Source organism: Haliotis rubra, unplaced genomic scaffold (assembly GCF_003918875.1).
Source record: "Haliotis rubra isolate DU_JTF1 unplaced genomic scaffold, ASM391887v1 Scf291, whole genome shotgun sequence".
Taxonomy (NCBI): domain Eukaryota; kingdom Metazoa; phylum Mollusca; class Gastropoda; order Lepetellida; family Haliotidae; genus Haliotis; species Haliotis rubra.
Window position 1 is genome coordinate 1 of NW_025766959.1, and position 18,404 is coordinate 18,404.

General features: G+C 42.6%; 1 protein-coding gene and 30 non-coding genes across 31 annotated transcripts in view; all 31 read left to right on the top strand.

The window, feature by feature from the left end:
- The first annotated feature begins 42 nt into the window (after positions 1 to 42).
- Positions 43 to 114, top strand: Trnad-guc. The gene has a single exon. It is a non-coding gene; the product is annotated as a tRNA-Asp (tRNA).
- Positions 115 to 423: 309 nt separating this feature from the next.
- Positions 424 to 495, top strand: Trnad-guc. The gene has a single exon. It is a non-coding gene; the product is annotated as a tRNA-Asp (tRNA).
- A 308-nt stretch (positions 496 to 803) lies between these two features.
- Positions 804 to 875, top strand: Trnad-guc. Its single transcript has one exon. It is a non-coding gene; the product is annotated as a tRNA-Asp (tRNA).
- A 311-nt stretch (positions 876 to 1,186) lies between these two features.
- Trnad-guc lies at positions 1,187 to 1,258 on the top strand. Its single transcript has one exon. It is a non-coding gene; the product is annotated as a tRNA-Asp (tRNA).
- A 309-nt stretch (positions 1,259 to 1,567) lies between these two features.
- Positions 1,568 to 1,639, top strand: Trnad-guc. The gene has a single exon. It is a non-coding gene; the product is annotated as a tRNA-Asp (tRNA).
- Positions 1,640 to 1,950: 311 nt separating this feature from the next.
- Trnad-guc lies at positions 1,951 to 2,022 on the top strand. The gene has a single exon. It is a non-coding gene; the product is annotated as a tRNA-Asp (tRNA).
- Positions 2,023 to 2,330: 308 nt separating this feature from the next.
- On the top strand, positions 2,331 to 2,402 carry Trnad-guc. The gene has a single exon. It is a non-coding gene; the product is annotated as a tRNA-Asp (tRNA).
- A 308-nt stretch (positions 2,403 to 2,710) lies between these two features.
- Positions 2,711 to 2,782, top strand: Trnad-guc. Its single transcript has one exon. It is a non-coding gene; the product is annotated as a tRNA-Asp (tRNA).
- A 308-nt stretch (positions 2,783 to 3,090) lies between these two features.
- Positions 3,091 to 3,162, top strand: Trnad-guc. Its single transcript has one exon. It is a non-coding gene; the product is annotated as a tRNA-Asp (tRNA).
- A 307-nt stretch (positions 3,163 to 3,469) lies between these two features.
- Trnad-guc lies at positions 3,470 to 3,541 on the top strand. The gene has a single exon. It is a non-coding gene; the product is annotated as a tRNA-Asp (tRNA).
- A 308-nt stretch (positions 3,542 to 3,849) lies between these two features.
- Trnad-guc lies at positions 3,850 to 3,921 on the top strand. Its single transcript has one exon. It is a non-coding gene; the product is annotated as a tRNA-Asp (tRNA).
- A 309-nt stretch (positions 3,922 to 4,230) lies between these two features.
- Trnad-guc lies at positions 4,231 to 4,303 on the top strand. Its single transcript has one exon. It is a non-coding gene; the product is annotated as a tRNA-Asp (tRNA).
- A 309-nt stretch (positions 4,304 to 4,612) lies between these two features.
- Trnad-guc lies at positions 4,613 to 4,685 on the top strand. Its single transcript has one exon. It is a non-coding gene; the product is annotated as a tRNA-Asp (tRNA).
- Positions 4,686 to 4,991: 306 nt separating this feature from the next.
- Trnad-guc lies at positions 4,992 to 5,063 on the top strand. Its single transcript has one exon. It is a non-coding gene; the product is annotated as a tRNA-Asp (tRNA).
- Positions 5,064 to 5,770: 707 nt separating this feature from the next.
- LOC124281998 (glycine receptor subunit alpha-2-like) overlaps positions 5,771 to 18,404 on the top strand; it is an 81,273-nt gene continuing 68,639 nt past the window's right edge. The window contains exons 1-2 of the mRNA XM_046718003.1: positions 5,771 to 5,895; positions 6,127 to 6,452. Of these exons, the coding sequence (XP_046573959.1) occupies positions 5,771 to 5,895; positions 6,127 to 6,452 (451 nt within the window). The remainder of the gene's footprint in view (positions 5,896 to 6,126; positions 6,453 to 18,404) is intronic.
- Trnad-guc lies at positions 11,302 to 11,373 on the top strand. Its single transcript has one exon. It is a non-coding gene; the product is annotated as a tRNA-Asp (tRNA).
- Positions 11,680 to 11,751, top strand: Trnad-guc. Its single transcript has one exon. It is a non-coding gene; the product is annotated as a tRNA-Asp (tRNA).
- Positions 12,060 to 12,131, top strand: Trnad-guc. Its single transcript has one exon. It is a non-coding gene; the product is annotated as a tRNA-Asp (tRNA).
- Positions 12,440 to 12,511, top strand: Trnad-guc. Its single transcript has one exon. It is a non-coding gene; the product is annotated as a tRNA-Asp (tRNA).
- Positions 12,821 to 12,892, top strand: Trnad-guc. The gene has a single exon. It is a non-coding gene; the product is annotated as a tRNA-Asp (tRNA).
- On the top strand, positions 13,200 to 13,271 carry Trnad-guc. Its single transcript has one exon. It is a non-coding gene; the product is annotated as a tRNA-Asp (tRNA).
- On the top strand, positions 13,580 to 13,651 carry Trnad-guc. Its single transcript has one exon. It is a non-coding gene; the product is annotated as a tRNA-Asp (tRNA).
- Trnad-guc lies at positions 13,962 to 14,033 on the top strand. Its single transcript has one exon. It is a non-coding gene; the product is annotated as a tRNA-Asp (tRNA).
- On the top strand, positions 14,342 to 14,413 carry Trnad-guc. The gene has a single exon. It is a non-coding gene; the product is annotated as a tRNA-Asp (tRNA).
- On the top strand, positions 14,724 to 14,795 carry Trnad-guc. Its single transcript has one exon. It is a non-coding gene; the product is annotated as a tRNA-Asp (tRNA).
- Positions 15,103 to 15,174, top strand: Trnad-guc. Its single transcript has one exon. It is a non-coding gene; the product is annotated as a tRNA-Asp (tRNA).
- Trnad-guc lies at positions 15,483 to 15,554 on the top strand. Its single transcript has one exon. It is a non-coding gene; the product is annotated as a tRNA-Asp (tRNA).
- Positions 15,864 to 15,935, top strand: Trnad-guc. The gene has a single exon. It is a non-coding gene; the product is annotated as a tRNA-Asp (tRNA).
- On the top strand, positions 16,246 to 16,316 carry Trnad-guc. The gene has a single exon. It is a non-coding gene; the product is annotated as a tRNA-Asp (tRNA).
- Positions 17,004 to 17,075, top strand: Trnad-guc. Its single transcript has one exon. It is a non-coding gene; the product is annotated as a tRNA-Asp (tRNA).
- Positions 17,384 to 17,455, top strand: Trnad-guc. The gene has a single exon. It is a non-coding gene; the product is annotated as a tRNA-Asp (tRNA).

Consider the following 18,404-nt stretch of genomic DNA (forward strand, 5'->3'; position numbering starts at 1 on the left):
CCACTGTACAGCCTGCTATTTTGCCGTGTTGCTTTCAGCCAATCCTCGGTAGTATAGTGGTCAGTATCCCCGCCTGTCACGCGGGAGACCCAGGTTCAATTCCCGGCCGGGGAGAGATACTTTTTGACTGTAAATTTTAAAAGAACTGCCTTTACTGCCCTCCTTCTTCACGTTCCTGTACACATGTTCGTCAATGCCACCAATGCCTGTATGTATGACGGATGTTCTTGGTAGTATATTGCTCTCCATTTCTGTTGGGAATTTGAATATGTATGGAAATGTACAGTGACAGCTCTGTGTCTCTCACAGAAAAGGGCATGCCAAGTGGTCACGTTTTAGCGTGTGTATGTTTCAACTTGGATGATAGCTGGAGTATGCCCTCCACTGTACAGCCTGCTATTTTGCCGTGTTGCTTTCAGCCAATCCTCGGTAGTATAGTGGTCAGTATCCCCGCCTGTCACGCGGGAGACCCGGGTTCAATTCCCGGCCGGGGAGAGATACTTTTTGACTGTAAATTTTAAAAGAACTGTTTTACTGCCCTCCTTCTTCACGTTCCTGTACACATGTTCGTCAATGCCACCAATGCCTGTATGTATGACGGATGTTCTTGGTAGTATATTGCTCTCCATTTCTGTTGGGAATTTGAATATGTATGGAAATGTACAGTGACAGCTCTGTGTCTCTCACAGAAAAGGGCATGCCAAGTGGTCACGTTTTAGCGTGTGTATGTTTCAACTTGGATGATAGCTGGAGTATGCCCTCCACTGTACAGCCTGCTATTTTGCCGTGTTGCTTTCAGCCAATCCTCGGTAGTATAGTGGTCAGTATCCCCGCCTGTCACGCGGGAGACCCGGGTTCAATTCCCGGCCGGGGAGAGATACTTTTTGACTGTAAATTTTAAAAGAACTGTTTTACTGCCCTCCTTCTTCACGTTCCTGTACACATGTTCGTCAATGCCACCAATGCCTGTATGTATGACGGATGTTCTTGGTAGTATATTGCTCTCCATTTCTGTTGGGAATTTGAATATGTATGGAAATGTACAGTGACAGCTCTGTGTCTCTCACAGAAAAGGGCATGCCATTTAGTGGTCACGTTTTAGCGTGTGTATGTTTCAACTTGGATGATAGCTGGAGTATGCCCTCCACTGTACAGCCTGCTATTTTGCCGTGTTGCTTTCAGCCAATCCTCGGTAGTATAGTGGTCAGTATCCCCGCCTGTCACGCGGGAGACCCGGGTTCAATTCCCGGCCGGGGAGAGATACTTTTTTGACTGTAAATTTTAAAAGAACTGTTTTACTGCCCTCCTTCTTCACGTTCCTGTACACATGTTCGTCAATGCCACCAATGCCTGTATGTATGACGGATGTTCTTGGTAGTATATTGCTCTCCATTTCTGTTGGGAATTTGAATATGTATGGAAATGTACAGTGACAGCTCTGTGTCTCTCACAGAAAAGGGCATGCCAAGTGGTCACGTTTTAGCGTGTGTATGTTTCAACTTGGATGATAGCTGGAGTATGCCCTCCACTGTACAGCCTGCTATTTTGCCGTGTTGCTTTCAGCCAATCCTCGGTAGTATAGTGGTCAGTATCCCCGCCTGTCACGCGGGAGACCCGGGTTCAATTCCCGGCCGGGGAGAGATACTTTTTTTTGACTGTAAATTTTTAAAAGAACTGTTTTACTGCCCTCCTTCTTCACGTTCCTGTACACATGTTCGTCAATGCCACCAATGCCTGTATGTATGACGGATGTTCTTGGTAGTATATTGCTCTCCATTTCTGTTGGGAATTTGAATATGTATGGAAATGTACAGTGACAGCTCTGTGTCTCTCACAGAAAAGGGCATGCCAAGTGGTCACGTTTTAGCGTGTGTATGTTTCAACTTGATGATAGCTGGAGTATGCCCTCCACTGTACAGCCTGCTATTTTGCCGTGTTGCTTTCAGCCAATCCTCGGTAGTATAGTGGTCAGTATCCCCGCCTGTCACGCGGGAGACCCGGGTTCAATTCCCGGCCGGGGAGAGATACTTTTTGACTGTAAATTTTAAAAGAACTGTTTTACTGCCCTCCTTCTTCACGTTCCTGTACACATGTTCGTCAATGCCACCAATGCCTGTATGTATGACGGATGTTCTTGGTAGTATATTGCTCTCCATTTCTGTTGGGAATTTGAATATGTATGGAAATGTACAGTGACAGCTCTGTGTCTCTCACAGAAAAGGGCATGCCAAGTGGTCACGTTTTAGCGTGTGTATGTTTCAACTTGGATGATAGCTGGAGTATGCCCTCCACTGTACAGCCTGCTATTTTGCCGTGTTGCTTTCAGCCAATCCTCGGTAGTATAGTGGTCAGTATCCCCGCCTGTCACGCGGGAGACCCGGGTTCAATTCCCGGCCGGGGAGAGATACTTTTTGACTGTAAATTTTAAAAGAACTGTTTTACTGCCCTCCTTCTTCACGTTCCTGTACACATGTTCGTCAATGCCACCAATGCCTGTATGTATGACGGATGTTCTTGGTAGTATATTGCTCTCCATTTCTGTTGGGAATTTGAATATGTATGGAAATGTACAGTGACAGCTCTGTGTCTCTCACAGAAAAGGGCATGCCAAGTGGTCACGTTTTAGCGTGTGTATGTTTCAACTTGGATGATAGCTGGAGTATGCCCTCCACTGTACAGCCTGCTATTTTGCCGTGTTGCTTTCAGCCAATCCTCGGTAGTATAGTGGTCAGTATCCCCGCCTGTCACGCGGGAGACCCGGGTTCAATTCCCGGCCGGGGAGAGATACTTTTTGACTGTAAATTTTAAAAGAACTGTTTTACTGCCCTCCTTCTTCACGTTCCTGTACACATGTTCGTCAATGCCACCAATGCCTGTATGTATGACGGATGTTCTTGGTAGTATATTGCTCTCCATTTCTGTTGGGAATTTGAATATGTATGGAAATGTACAGTGACAGCTCTGTGTCTCTCACAGAAAAGGGCATGCCAAGTGGTCACGTTTTAGCGTGTGTATGTTTCAACTTGGATGATAGCTGGAGTATGCCCTCCACTGTACAGCCTGCTATTTTGCCGTGTTGCTTTCAGCCAATCCTCGGTAGTATAGTGGTCAGTATCCCCGCCTGTCACGCGGGAGACCCGGGTTCAATTCCCGGCCGGGGAGAGATACTTTTTGACTGTAAATTTTAAAAGAACTGTTTTACTGCCCTCCTTCTTCACGTTCCTGTACACATGTTCGTCAATGCCACCAATGCCTGTATGTATGACGGATGTTCTTGGTAGTATATTGCTCTCCATTTCTGTTGGGAATTTGAATATGTATGGAAATGTACAGTGACAGCTCTGTGTCTCTCACAGAAAAGGGCATGCCAAGTGGTCACGTTTTAGCGTGTGTATGTTTCAACTTGATGATAGCTGGAGTATGCCCTCCACTGTACAGCCTGCTATTTTGCCGTGTTGCTTTCAGCCAATCCTCGGTAGTATAGTGGTCAGTATCCCCGCCTGTCACGCGGGAGACCCGGGTTCAATTCCCGGCCGGGGAGAGATACTTTTTGACTGTAAATTTTAAAAGAACTGTTTTACTGCCCTCCTTCTTCACGTTCCTGTACACATGTTCGTCAATGCCACCAATGCCTGTATGTATGACGGATGTTCTTGGTAGTATATTGCTCTCCATTTCTGTTGGGAATTTGAATATGTATGGAAATGTACAGTGACAGCTCTGTGTCTCTCACAGAAAAGGGCATGCCAAGTGGTCACGTTTTAGCGTGTGTATGTTTCAACTTGGATGATAGCTGGAGTATGCCCTCCACTGTACAGCCTGCTATTTTGCCGTGTTGCTTTCAGCCAATCCTCGGTAGTATAGTGGTCAGTATCCCCGCCTGTCACGCGGGAGACCCGGGTTCAATTCCCGGCCGGGGAGAGATACTTTTTGACTGTAAATTTTTAAAAGAACTGTTTTACTGCCCTCCTTCTTCACGTTCCTGTACACATGTTCGTCAATGCCACCAATGCCTGTATGTATGACGGATGTTCTTGGTAGTATATTGCTCTCCATTTCTGTTGGGAATTTGAATATGTATGGAAATGTACAGTGACAGCTCTGTGTCTCTCACAGAAAAGGGCATGCCAAGTGGTCACGTTTTAGCGTGTGTATGTTTCAACTTGGATGATAGCTGGAGTATGCCCTCCACTGTACAGCCTGCTATTTTGCCGTGTTGCTTTCAGCCAATCCTCGGTAGTATAGTGGTCAGTATCCCCGCCTGTCACGCGGGAGGACCCGGGTTCAATTCCCGGCCGGGGAGAGATACTTTTTGACTGTAAATTTTTAAAAGAACTGTTTTACTGCCCTCCTTCTTCACGTTCCTGTACACATGTTCGTCAATGCCACCAATGCCTGTATGTATGACGGATGTTCTTGGTAGTATATTGCTCTCCATTTCTGTTGGGAATTTGAATATGTATGGAAATGTACAGTGACAGCTCTGTGTCTCTCACAGAAAAGGGCATGCCAAGTGGTCACGTTTTAGCGTGTGTATGTTTCAACTTGGATGATAGCTGGAGTATGCCCTCCACTGTACAGCCTGCTATTTTGCCGTGTTGCTTTCAGCCAATCCTCGGTAGTATAGTGGTCAGTATCCCCGCCTGTCACGCGGGAGACCCGGGTTCAATTCCCGGCCGGGAGAGATACTTTTTGACTGTAAATTTTAAAAGAACTGTTTTACTGCCCTCCTTCTTCACGTTCCTGTACACATGTTCGTCAATGCCACCAATGCCTGTATGTATGACGGATGTTCTTGGTAGTATATTGCTCTCCATTTCTGTTGGGAATTTGAATATGTATGGAAATGTACAGTGACAGCTCTGTGTCTCTCACAGAAAAGGGCATGCCAAGTGGTCACGTTTTAGCGTGTGTATGTTTCAACTTGGATGATAGCTGGAGTATGCCCTCCACTGTACAGCCTGCTATTTTGCCGTCTTGCTTTCAGCCAATCCTCGGTAGTATAGTGGTCAGTATCCCCGCCTGTCACGCGGGAGACCCGGGTTCAATTCCCGGCCGGGGAGAGATACTTTTTGACTGTAAAGTTTTAAAAGAACTGTTTTACTGCCCTCCTTCTTCACGTTCCTGTACACATGTTCGTCAATGCCACCAATGCCTGTATGTATGACGGATGTTCTTGGTAGTATATTGCTCTCCATTTCTGTTGGGAATTTGAATATGTATGGAAATGTACAGTGACAGCTCTGTGTCTCTCACAGAAAAGGGCATGCCAAGTGGTCACGTTTTACCTCCCTGGTGGTGAGGTGGTGTGAACACGGTGATTTGCAGTGCTCTGATATTTTCAGTAAGTACTTCATCGGTTGTGAAGATTCCTGTCTCATCTCTTGAACAAATGGTACATTATGGTTTATGGTTAGTCGGAAACGTTTGTTTATTGAAAAAGTAGACTATGAGCCACCAGGCTGGGGGGCAAAGGCCACCCCCTAGTCAGGTAAACAAGGAAAATGGCCGACCTCGTGTCTATCAGAAAGAGAACGTTATTCGAGTGCAGTTTGGGAGTCATGTTCGCCCGAAAGCGTTTGACGTATGCAATGCTCTTGAACTTGAATTGGGGGACAACACTGTTTATTGTTGCACACCAAGACACAATTATTATGAAATTACCTTAGCGGAGAATTCGCTCGTAAAATCACTGGGTGATGGGCTAATTGTCAACAATGAGGTGTATGATATCACACCTTTAGTAAATGACAAAGTTGTTGTGTCATTCATGAACTTGCCCAGCTACACAACAGATGGAGAAATAACGGAAGTTCTACATTCGTTTGGAGTATATGAAGTTGACACCATCCGCAGACGAAAAATTCCTGGTACTAACTGGGAAGATGGAACCAGGTACACACAGGTAAAGTTTCCCACAGGAATTCATAGTCTTCCATACAGCATTAAATTTAAAACGCATGGAGGATTTGACTTCTTCAGAGTTCTCCATAATGATCAGGTGAAAGTATGTCATCATTGTCTTTCTGATCAGCATGAGAAAAGGAACTGCCCGAACATTGTGTGCAGAAACTGTGGATCCGCAGGACATGTTCAATACAATTGCCGTGTTCCCAAATGCCACAGGTGCAAACGTAAACCTAAGGACTGCAACTGCTTTGGCTATGATGATATGTCTGAAGAAAATGATGATAATTGTCAAGGTGGTGATTATGAAAATGAGGATGACATGAGTGACATGGAGGCGGATGCGACACTAGCCAAGTGGCCAGTTCTTCAGGAGCTGGAAGAAGAAGGCGAAGAAGAAGAAGAGGAAGAAAGGATTGTGACAACCACTGAGCAGGACATTGAAGAATTGGTAGAAGATGTTTCTGTGTCACAGTTGGACAAAGAAACACATGACTTTGTCTTTGACATTTTACTAGAAACAATTGATAGAAGCATTCATGTTGGTAAGTGCAGGAGTGATACCAAACAACGTGTATCTCCTTGTGATAACAGTATCATAGACGATGTCACAAGCACACTGTTAAACATGATAAGACTAGTTGAGCATGAAACAAATGACAATTATATACATGTTGATGATCGTGATGTGATGGTAGTTCCCACAGAAGACAATCACAATGTTCTGGCACAGCCTTATCGAGGAGATGGTGCTCCAGGAAGTGTGAGAGGCAAATGGAATGTCTTGAAACCTAGTGAGGATGTTATTAAGGCTCATGTGTGGGGAAGGCCTCCTAGAAAAAAAAGAAGGATGTGATAAAATCCAGAAAGGGAAAAAGATCACGTTAAAACAAATCTTGATGCTTCATATGTATTTATTACTTCTCATCATGTTGAACATATGGTCATGGAATGTAAATGGTCTAAGAGATGTGAGAAAGTTTGAACAAGTATTAGCACTTATCAACACGTCACATGTAGACATAGCATTTCTACAGGAGACGTTCTGGGATGAAAATTTTGTCAATAACTATAAACATATGTTCCCCGGAAAAATCTTATTTTGCAATTCAACAAGTGTAAATCGCAGGGGTGTAGCTATTTTGGTATCGCAAAACTGTCAATACCAAATTAACATGGTAACGAGAGATTCTGAGGGCAGACTATTAAAAGCAGAAGTTGATGTGGATGGTAAAACATATTACTTATTGAATGTATATGCTCCTAATGGCCTCGATGAAAGGTTAACATTTTATAAAGAACTGGAAAAGTGGATAGAACCAAATAATATGATTGTGGGAGGAGATTTTAATGATATACTAAATCCTACGTTGGACAAGGGCATAAACAACAAAACATTTAATCTTAAAAGCAGTGATGCTCTGACTTCTATCATTCAACAGCATAGCATGGTTGACGTTTGGAGACACAAAAATTATGATAAAAAGGAATTCTCCAGAATCCAAAGTGTAAATGGTGTTTTAAAACAATCCAGAATTGATTTTTTTCTTTTGTCTAGACATCTTTTAAACAATACCATAAATTGTTATATTAAATACTGCAAGATAAGTGATCACAACATTGTGTCACTTAAACTTGATTTGAGTGATATCGAAAGAGGTCCTGGAATTTGGATTTTTAATAATGAGCTTTTGGAAGATGGTATATTTTTTTATAAAATTCATAGCATTGTTGAGGAAGCTCAAACTTGTCCACTTTTTGAAACAGAACCACTCATCTGGTGGGACAACTTGAAATATCAAATGAAAAAGTTCTCAAAATATTATTCTAGTAAACGAAGTAAGTTGGCAAAGACTGATTATTACAAAACTCAAAATAAACTTCGAAATGAATATCACAAATTAGCTACTATACCTGGTTATGAATCTACACAACTGTGTGATTTAGAAAAGAAAATGGAAGATTATGACAATATTACTTGCAAGGGTGCTATTTTAAGATCAAAAGCACAATTGACTCTTGAGTCAGATCGATGCACTTCATATTTTTGAATTTGAAAAATCCAAGCAACAAGCTAACTCGATCAAAGAGCTCATTGCTGAAGATGGAACATTGTTGCGAACGACGGAAGACATTGTAAACGCTGCACAATCTTTCTATGAAAAGTTATACACAAATGAAGCACTTGATTATTATAAGGAACAGGAAGTTGTAAATATGATACACAAATCTATCAATGATGAACAGAAAGAATATTGTGATCTTCCTATTTCTGTAGAACAAATGACAGATGCACTGAAAGGAATGAAACGTAACAAAACTCCAGGTCCTGATGGTCTGACTGTTGAATTTTACCTGAGGTTTTGGGAGATTTTATGTCCTCTTTTTCATCATGTCACTAAGAGTATTTTTGAAGAGAAGGAATTATCTCGTTCTATGAAAGCTAGCGTCATTAGTTTGTTCTATAAAAAAAAAAGGTGATAAAAAGGATATAAAATGTTACAGACCTATTTCACTAATTAATGTTGATTGTAAATTAATATCACGCACATTGTCATTAAGACTAAAGTCTGTATTGTCAGATATTATCTCCCCTGAACAAACATGTTGTGTACCTGGGAGAGACATTGCGCACAATTTACATTCTTTGAGAGATATAGTTGATATTGTTGATCATGAAGATGAGGATGCGTTTTTGATCAAAATAGATCAAGAGAAAGCTTTTGACAGAGTTTCACACAGTTACATGTTAGATATTTTACAGAAATTCAATTTTGGGGATCATTTTATAACTTGGGTAAAAATTTTATATACAGACATTAAAAGTTCTGTCAAGTGTAATGGACATTTAAGTCCATATTTCAAATTATCACGTGGAGTAAGGCAGGGAGATCCGATGAGCTCGATGTTATTTGTTCTTATATCAGAACCATTAAATTTGTTGATAAAACACAACCCTCTCATTCAAGGTATCAAAATCAAAAACATTTCATCTTTAATCTATCAACATGCTGATGACACCACAATCACTGTCTCAAATGTGAGCTCTGCTGCTGAATCTTTTCGCACAGTCAACCTATATTGTCAGGCAACGGGTGCCAAAATCAACATTGAAAAATCTGAAATTTTGTTATTGGGCAAAAATAGGTTTCGTGATTTTTTAATCCAACTCCCGGTTAAAGTTAAGAGAGATTGTATAGAAATACTAGGCATTTACTTTGGTACGGATAAAACACTGTGTGAAACACTAAATTGGGAAAAGAAAATACTAAAAATACAAATGCTATTAAATTCTTGGCTTCGAAGACAACTGACTTTACAAGGCAGAGCCATTGTAATAAATGTACTTATGAGCTCTCGCTTGTGGTATATGTTTACTGTAATACCTGTTCCACAGTGGGTTGAAAATAAATTTGCTCAGATGTTTAGGAAGTTTTTGTGGCACAATAAGACTGCCAAAATAGCATTTGATACTTGCATTGGTGTTTGTGTTGATGGAGGTTTAAATCTTCCAAGCTTACGTTTAAAAAAATATGCATTGAGGCTAAAATTGTTGAGAGCTTTCGTCAATAGCCAGCTCAGCTGTATTTGGAAACAAACCATGGAATATTTTATGTCTCATCTCCTGACAATGAACTTGGGAGTTCATGCCTTATCTCTTGAATATGATAAGTCTTACTTACAGAATATAAGCCCTTTTTATGCTGAGCTTTTCGCTGCATGGAATGAAATTAATGAAGGAAAAAGACCATTACTTCGCAATATAATGGATATAATGAATCAACCACTGTTTAAAAATCCACTGATTACATTTAATGGAAAAACTCTCATGTTTCAATCGTTCATTTCAAGTGGGATTATTTGTATTAAACATATTTGCTTGGAAGTCATTCCCAAATTCATGTCTGAACAAATTATTGAGAAAATAGTCCATGACACCTTACCTGAGATAGACACAAGTACAATACAACAATGTTATAGGATTATTTTATATGCGCTTCCGTCAGAGTGGAAAAGGATCATTTTATCTGTTGTTGGCAAAAACTTCCCTCAAGGGACATTATCTGCACAATTGCTGAACAGGATGTATCTGTTGAAGTATTTACAGCTAAATATTGTTATGAAATTTTCAGGAAAAAATATTTCAAGGAACCAGTAGCTATCTGCTGGTGGGATAACATTGCCTTAGATATTAATTGGAAAGATATTTGGCTAAATGTATGGCAAACAGATAAATCATCAGATTCTGTAGAGTTAGATTTCAAAATTGCTCATAATATTGTCTTTACATATGAAAAACTCTCGAAAATTGGACTGTCAAACACAGATGTTTGCCCAGTGTGTCTAAGTGAAACAGAAGACATTTTACATCTCTTCATCTATTGCAAAGAGTTATCTTCCTTGCAAACAATAGTAATTGAAATGTTGACAGATGTGTGCCATGATTCAGGGTTTACCTTTGGACAGCTGTCACTCTGGTTACTGTTCGGATTCCTACCAGAAAAGAAATTATCATGTAAACCATTCATAGATATTGTATTGTCAATATATCGTCTGTCTGTATTTAAAAGGAGAGTTATAATGACAAGTCACAACACCATCTCATTTGATGTGAGGGCATTATTCAAGACTATGATAAGGCGCCATTTTAGATATTTGCTGTTTAAATATTCGAAAGTAAATCAATCACACATCTTCATTCAAAAATACATTATGACCAACACATACATGGAGTTGAACGGAAATGAGGTTGTTCTAAACGATCCGTTAGATTAAGATGCTTTTCACCGTTAAGTATATATTTCTAAGGAGTAAAACTGTTTTCACTTGAAATGTGTTGTATAGTCATAAATGCATATTGTTATAAAACTGTACAAAACTATTGAATATCTTTCCTGCCTTTAGAAATGAACTGTTAGTCGCTGCCACCTAAACTCTGTGATAACTCTTTTAAATTTTGGGTGGTAGTGTCAGCACTGTCTGCATCTGTAATAATCTCATCATGTGAATAAATGTTTTAAAAAAAAAAAAAGTATCCCCGCCTGTCACGCGGGAGACCCGGGTTCAATTCCCGGCCGGGGAGAGATACTTTTTTTGACTGTAAATTTTTAAAAGAACTGTTTTACTGCCCTCCTTCTTCACGTTCCTGTACACATGTTCGTCAATGCCACCAATGCCTGTATGTATGACGGATGTTCTTGGTAGTATATTGCTCTCCATTTCTGTTGGGAATTTGAATATGTATGGAAATGTACAGTGACAGCTCTGTGTCTCTCACAGAAAAGGGCATGCCAAGTGGTCACGTTTTAGCGTGTGTATGTTTCAACTTGGATGATAGCTGGAGTATGCCCTCCACTGTACAGCCTGCTATTTTGCCGTGTTGCTTTCAGCCAATCCTCGGTAGTATAGTGGTCAGTATCCCCGCCTGTCACGCGGGAGACCCGGGTTCAATTCCCGGCCGGGGAGAGATACTTTTTGACTGTAAATTTTTAAAGAACTGTTTTACTGCCCTCCTTCTTCACGTTCCTGTACACATGTTCGTCAATGCCACCAATGCCTGTATGTATGACGGATGTTCTTGGTAGTATATTGCTCTCCATTTCTGTTGGGAATTTGAATATGTATGGAAATGTACAGTGACAGCTCTGTGTCTCTCACAGAAAAGGGCATGCCAAGTGGTCACGTTTTAGCGTGTGTGTTTCAACTTGGATGATAGCTGGAGTATGCCCTCCACTGTACAGCCTGCTATTTTGCCGTGTTGCTTTCAGCCAATCCTCGGTAGTATAGTGGTCAGTATCCCCGCCTGTCACGCGGGAGACCCGGGTTCAATTCCCGGCCGGGGAGAGATACTTTTTGACTGTAAATTTTAAAAGAACTGTTTTACTGCCCTCCTTCTTCACGTTCCTGTACACATGTTCGTCAATGCCACCAATGCCTGTATGTATGACGGATGTTCTTGGTAGTATATTGCTCTCCATTTCTGTTGGGAATTTGAATATGTATGGAAATGTACAGTGACAGCTCTGTGTCTCTCACAGAAAAGGGCATGCCAAGTGGTCACGTTTTAGCGTGTGTATGTTTCAACTTGGATGATAGCTGGAGTATGCCCTCCACTGTACAGCCTGCTATTTTGCCGTGTTGCTTTCAGCCAATCCTCGGTAGTATAGTGGTCAGTATCCCCGCCTGTCACGCGGGAGACCCGGGTTCAATTCCCGGCCGGGGAGAGATACTTTTTGACTGTAAATTTTAAAAGAACTGTTTTACTGCCCTCCTTCTTCACGTTCCTGTACACATGTTCGTCAATGCCACCAATGCCTGTATGTATGACGGATGTTCTTGGTAGTATATTGCTCTCCATTTCTGTTGGGAATTTGAATATGTATGGAAATGTACAGTGACAGCTCTGTGTCTCTCACAGAAAAGGGCATGCCAAGTGGTCACGTTTTAGCGTGTGTATGTTTCAACTTGGATGATAGCTGGAGTATGCCCTCCACTGTACAGCCTGCTATTTTGCCGTGTTGCTTTCAGCCAATCCTCGGTAGTATAGTGGTCAGTATCCCCGCCTGTCACGCGGGAGACCCGGGTTCAATTCCCGGCCGGGGAGAGATACTTTTTGACTGTAAATTTTTAAAAGAACTGTTTTACTGCCCTCCTTCTTCACGTTCCTGTACACATGTTCGTCAATGCCACCAATGCCTGTATGTATGACGGATGTTCTTGGTAGTATATTGCTCTCCATTTCTGTTGGGAATTTGAATATGTATGGAAATGTACAGTGACAGCTCTGTGTCTCTCACAGAAAAGGGCATGCCAAGTGGTCACGTTTTAGCGTGTGTATGTTTCAACTTGGATGATAGCTGGAGTATGCCCTCCACTGTACAGCCTGCTATTTTGCCGTGTTGCTTTCAGCCAATCCTCGGTAGTATAGTGGTCAGTATCCCCGCCTGTCACGCGGGAGACCCGGGTTCAATTCCCGGCCGGGGAGAGATACTTTTGACTGTAAATTTTAAAAGAACTGTTTTACTGCCCTCCTTCTTCACGTTCCTGTACACATGTTCGTCAATGCCACCAATGCCTGTATGTATGACGGATGTTCTTGGTAGTATATTGCTCTCCATTTCTGTTGGGAATTTGAATATGTATGGAAATGTACAGTGACAGCTCTGTGTCTCTCACAGAAAAGGGCATGCCAAGTGGTCACGTTTTAGCGTGTGTATGTTTCAACTTGGATGATAGCTGGAGTATGCCCTCCACTGTACAGCCTGCTATTTTGCCGTGTTGCTTTCAGCCAATCCTCGGTAGTATAGTGGTCAGTATCCCCGCCTGTCACGCGGGAGACCTGGGTTCAATTCCCGGCCGGGGAGAGATACTTTTTGACTGTAAATTTTAAAAGAACTGTTTTACTGCCCTCCTTCTTCACGTTCCTGTACACATGTTCGTCAATGCCACCAATGCCTGTATGTATGACGGATGTTCTTGGTAGTATATTGCTCTCCATTTCTGTTGGGAATTTGAATATGTATGGAAATGTACAGTGACAGCTCTGTGTCTCTCACAGAAAAGGGCATGCCAAGTGGTCACGTTTTAGCGTGTGTATGTTTCAACTTGGATGATAGCTGGAGTATGCCCTCCACTGTACAGCCTGCTATTTTGCCGTGTTGCTTTCAGCCAATCCTCGGTAGTATAGTGGTCAGTATCCCCGCCTGTCACGCGGGAGACCCGGGTTCAATTCCCGGCCGGGGAGAGATACTTTTTTGACTGTAAATTTTTAAAAGAACTGTTTTACTGCCCTCCTTCTTCACGTTCCTGTACACATGTTCGTCAATGCCACCAATGCCTGTATGTATGACGGATGTTCTTGGTAGTATATTGCTCTCCATTTCTGTTGGGAATTTGAATATGTATGGAAATGTACAGTGACAGCTCTGTGTCTCTCACAGAAAAGGGCATGCCAAGTGGTCACGTTTTAGCGTGTGTATGTTTCAACTTGGATGATAGCTGGAGTATGCCCTCCACTGTACAGCCTGCTATTTTGCCGTGTTGCTTTCAGCCAATCCTCGGTAGTATAGTGGTCAGTATCCCCGCCTGTCACGCGGGAGACCCGGGTTCAATTCCCGGCCGGGGAGAGATACTTTTTGACTGTAAATTTTAAAAGAACTGTTTTACTGCCCTCCTTCTTCACGTTCCTGTACACATGTTCGTCAATGCCACCAATGCCTGTATGTATGACGGATGTTCTTGGTAGTATATTGCTCTCCATTTCTGTTGGGAATTTGAATATGTATGGAAATGTACAGTGACAGCTCTGTGTCTCTCACAGAAAAGGGCATGCCAAGTGGTCACGTTTTAGCGTGTGTATGTTTCAACTTGGATGATAGCTGGAGTATGCCCTCCACTGTACAGCCTGCTATTTTGCCGTGTTGCTTTCAGCCAATCCTCGGTAGTATAGTGGTCAGTATCCCCGCCTGTCACGCGGGAGACCCGGGTTCAATTCCCGGCCGGGGAGAGATACTTTTTTGACTGTAAATTTTTAAAAGAACTGTTTTACTGCCCTCCTTCTTCACGTTCCTGTACACATGTTCGTCAATGCCACCAATGCCTGTATGTATGACGGATGTTCTTGGTAGTATATTGCTCTCCATTTCTGTTGGGAATTTGAATATGTATGGAAATGTACAGTGACAGCTCTGTGTCTCTCACAGAAAAGGGCATGCCAAGTGGTCACGTTTTAGCGTGTGTATGTTTCAACTTGGATGATAGCTGGAGTATGCCCTCCACTGTACAGCCTGCTATTTTGCCGTGTTGCTTTCAGCCAATCCTCGGTAGTATAGTGGTCAGTATCCCCGCCTGTCACGCGGGAGACCCGGGTTCAATTCCCGGCCGGGGAGAGATACTTTTTGACTGTAAATTTTAAAGAACTGTTTTACTGCCCTCCTTCTTCACGTTCCTGTACACATGTTCGTCAATGCCACCAATGCCTGTATGTATGACGGATGTTCTTGGTAGTATATTGCTCTCCATTTCTGTTGGGAATTTGAATATGTATGGAAATGTACAGTGACAGCTCTGTGTCTCTCACAGAAAAGGGCATGCCAAGTGGTCACGTTTTAGCGTGTGTATGTTTCAACTTGGATGATAGCTGGAGTATGCCCTCCACTGTACAGCCTGCTATTTTGCCGTGTTGCTTTCAGCCAATCCTCGGTAGTATAGTGGTCAGTATCCCCGCCTGTCACGCGGGAGACCCGGGTTCAATTCCCGGCCGGGGAGAGATACTTTTTGACTGTAAATTTTAAAAGAACTGTTTTACTGCCCTCCTTCTTCACGTTCCTGTACACATGTTCGTCAATGCCACCAATGCCTGTATGTATGACGGATGTTCTTGGTAGTATATTGCTCTCCATTTCTGTTGGGAATTTGAATATGTATGGAAATGTACAGTGACAGCTCTGTGTCTCTCACAGAAAAGGGCATGCCAAGTGGTCACGTTTTAGCGTGTGTATGTTTCAACTTGGATGATAGCTGGAGTATGCCCTCCACTGTACAGCCTGCTATTTTGCCGTGTTGCTTTCAGCCAATCCTCGGTAGTATAGTGGTCAGTATCCCCGCCTGTCACGCGGGAGACCCGGGTTCAATTCCCGGCCGGGGAGAGATACTTTTTGACTGTAAATTTTTAAAAGAACTGTTTTACTGCCCTCCTTCTTCACGTTCCTGTACACATGTTCGTCAATGCCACCAATGCCTGTATGTATGACGGATGTTCTTGGTAGTATATTGCTCTCCATTTCTGTTGGGAATTTGAATATGTATGGAAATGTACAGTGACAGCTCTGTGTCTCTCACAGAAAAGGGCATGCCAAGTGGTCACGTTTTAGCGTGTGTATGTTTCAACTTGGATGATAGCTGGAGTATGCCCTCCACTGTACAGCCTGCTATTTTGCCGTGTTGCTTTCAGCCAATCCTCGGTAGTATAGTGGTCAGTATCCCCGCCTGTCACGCGGGAGACCCGGGTTCAATTCCCGGCCGGGGAGAGATACTTTTTTGACTGTAAATTTTTAAAAGAACTGTTTTACTGCCCTCCTTCTTCACGTTCCTGTACACATGTTCGTCAATGCCACCAATGCCTGTATGTATGACGGATGTTCTTGGTAGTATATTGCTCTCCATTTCTGTTGGGAATTTGAATATGTATGGAAATGTACAGTGACAGCTCTGTGTCTCTCACAGAAAAGGGCATGCCAAGTGGTCACGTTTTAGCGTGTGTATGTTTCAACTTGGATGATAGCTGGAGTATGCCCTCCACTGTACAGCCTGCTATTTTGCCGTGTTGCTTTCAGCCAATCCTCGGTAGTATAGTGGTCAGTATCCCCGCCTGTCACGCGGGAGACCGGGTTCAATTCCCGGCCGGGGAGAGATACTTTTTGACTGTAAATTTTAAAAGAACTGTTTTACTGCCCTCCTTCTTCACGTTCCTGTACACATGTTCGTCAATGCCACCAATGCCTGTATGTATGACGGATGTTCTTGGTAGTATATTGCTCTCCATTTCTGTTGGGAATTTGAATATGTATGGAAATGTACAGTGACAGCTCTGTGTCTCTCACAGAAAAGGGCATGCCAAGTGGTCACGTTTTAGCGTGTGTATGTTTCAACTTGGATGATAGCTGGAGTATGCCCTCCACTGTACAGCCTGCTATTTTGCCGTGTTGCTTTCAGCCAATCCTCGGTAGTATAGTGGTCAGTATCCCCGCCTGTCACGCGGGAGACCCGGGTTCAATTCCGGCCGGGGAGAGATACTTTTTGACTGTAAATTTTAAAAGAACTGTTTTACTGCCCTCCTTCTTCACGTTCCTGTACACATGTTCGTCAATGCCACCAATGCCTGTATGTATGACGGATGTTCTTGGTAGTATATTGCTCTCCATTTCTGTTGGGAATTTGAATATGTATGGAAATGTACAGTGACAGCTCTGTGTCTCTCACAGAAAAGGGCATGCCAAGTGGTCACGTTTTAGCGTGTGTATGTTTCAACTTGGATGATAGCTGGAGTATGCCCTCCACTGTACAGCCTGCTATTTTGCCGTGTTGCTTTCAGCCAATCCTCGGTAGTATAGTGGTCAGTATCCCCGCCTGTCACGCGGGAGACCCGGGTTCAATTCCCGGCCGGGGAGAGATACTTTTTTGACTGTAAATTTTTGAAAGAACTGTTTTACTGCCCTCCTTCTTCACGTTCCTGTACACATGTTCGTCAATGCCACCAATGCCTGTATGTATGACGGATGTTCTTGGTAGTATATTGCTCTCCATTTCTGTTGGGAATTTGAATATGTATGGAAATGTACAGTGACAGCTCTGTGTCTCACAGAAAAGGGCATGCCAAGTGGTCACGTTTTAGCGTGTGTATGTTTCAACTTTGATGATAGCTGGAGTATGCCCTCCACTGTACAGCCTGCTATTTTGCCGTGTTGCTTTCAGCCAATCCTCGGTAGTATAGTGGTCAGTATCCCCGCCTGTCACGCGGGAGACCCGGGTTCAATTCCCGGCCGGGGAGAGATACTTTTTGACTGTAAATTTTAAAAGAACTGTTTTACTGCCCTCCTTCTTCACGTTCCTGTACACATGTTCGTCAATGCCACCAATGCCTGTATGTATGACGGATGTTCTTGGTAGTATATTGCTCTCCATTTCTGTTGGGAATTTGAATATGTATGGAAATGTACAGTGACAGCTCTGTGTCTCTCACAGAAAGGGCATGCCAAGTGGTCACGTTTTAGCGTGTGTATGTTTCAACTTGGATGATAGCTGGAGTATGCCCTCCACTGTACAGCCTGCTATTTTGCCGTGTTGCTTTCAGCCAATCCTCGGTAGTATAGTGGTCAGTATCCCCGCCTGTCACGCGGGAGACCCGGGTTCAATTATAATTTTATACTCGTGAACACCCACCACATGTCTTATGTTGCAGATCGTTTCGGTATCTATAAATAGATTATCAACACTGCGCGTGGCGCCTTTACCTATCCGTTGGTGTTGTTCAAATTTAGTTCAATAATCTGAAAACATGGGTTTCTATCTTTTAATGAATTAAAGAGAATGGTAAATAAAAAGCAGAAAATATTTCCCGTGTACTACTTCATGTAATTCTTATTTGTCAGTATATAATTAATGTAAACAAATCAATCACAGCACAACGTATTTGATCTGATTTGGAAATCTGGAAAAGGTAATGTGGGCTCGCGAACAGTATGGTTCGATGGACGTATCTGGACATACCCAGTAGAAGCAAATATTCAACAGCTGATCTGCAGCAATTCTCAGTAAAGTTTCTCTCTTCAAAATCTGTACACCGTGATAAAATGACACTGAATATAAGGAAATCATTTTTATCATTTCCATTTTACTTTTCTATATGTACTTTGTTGTGGAATCCTAATTTACATACAAACTTCCACAATACTGGACTTCATGAACTGCCAGCGTTTATGTAAGAACAGATATGTCAC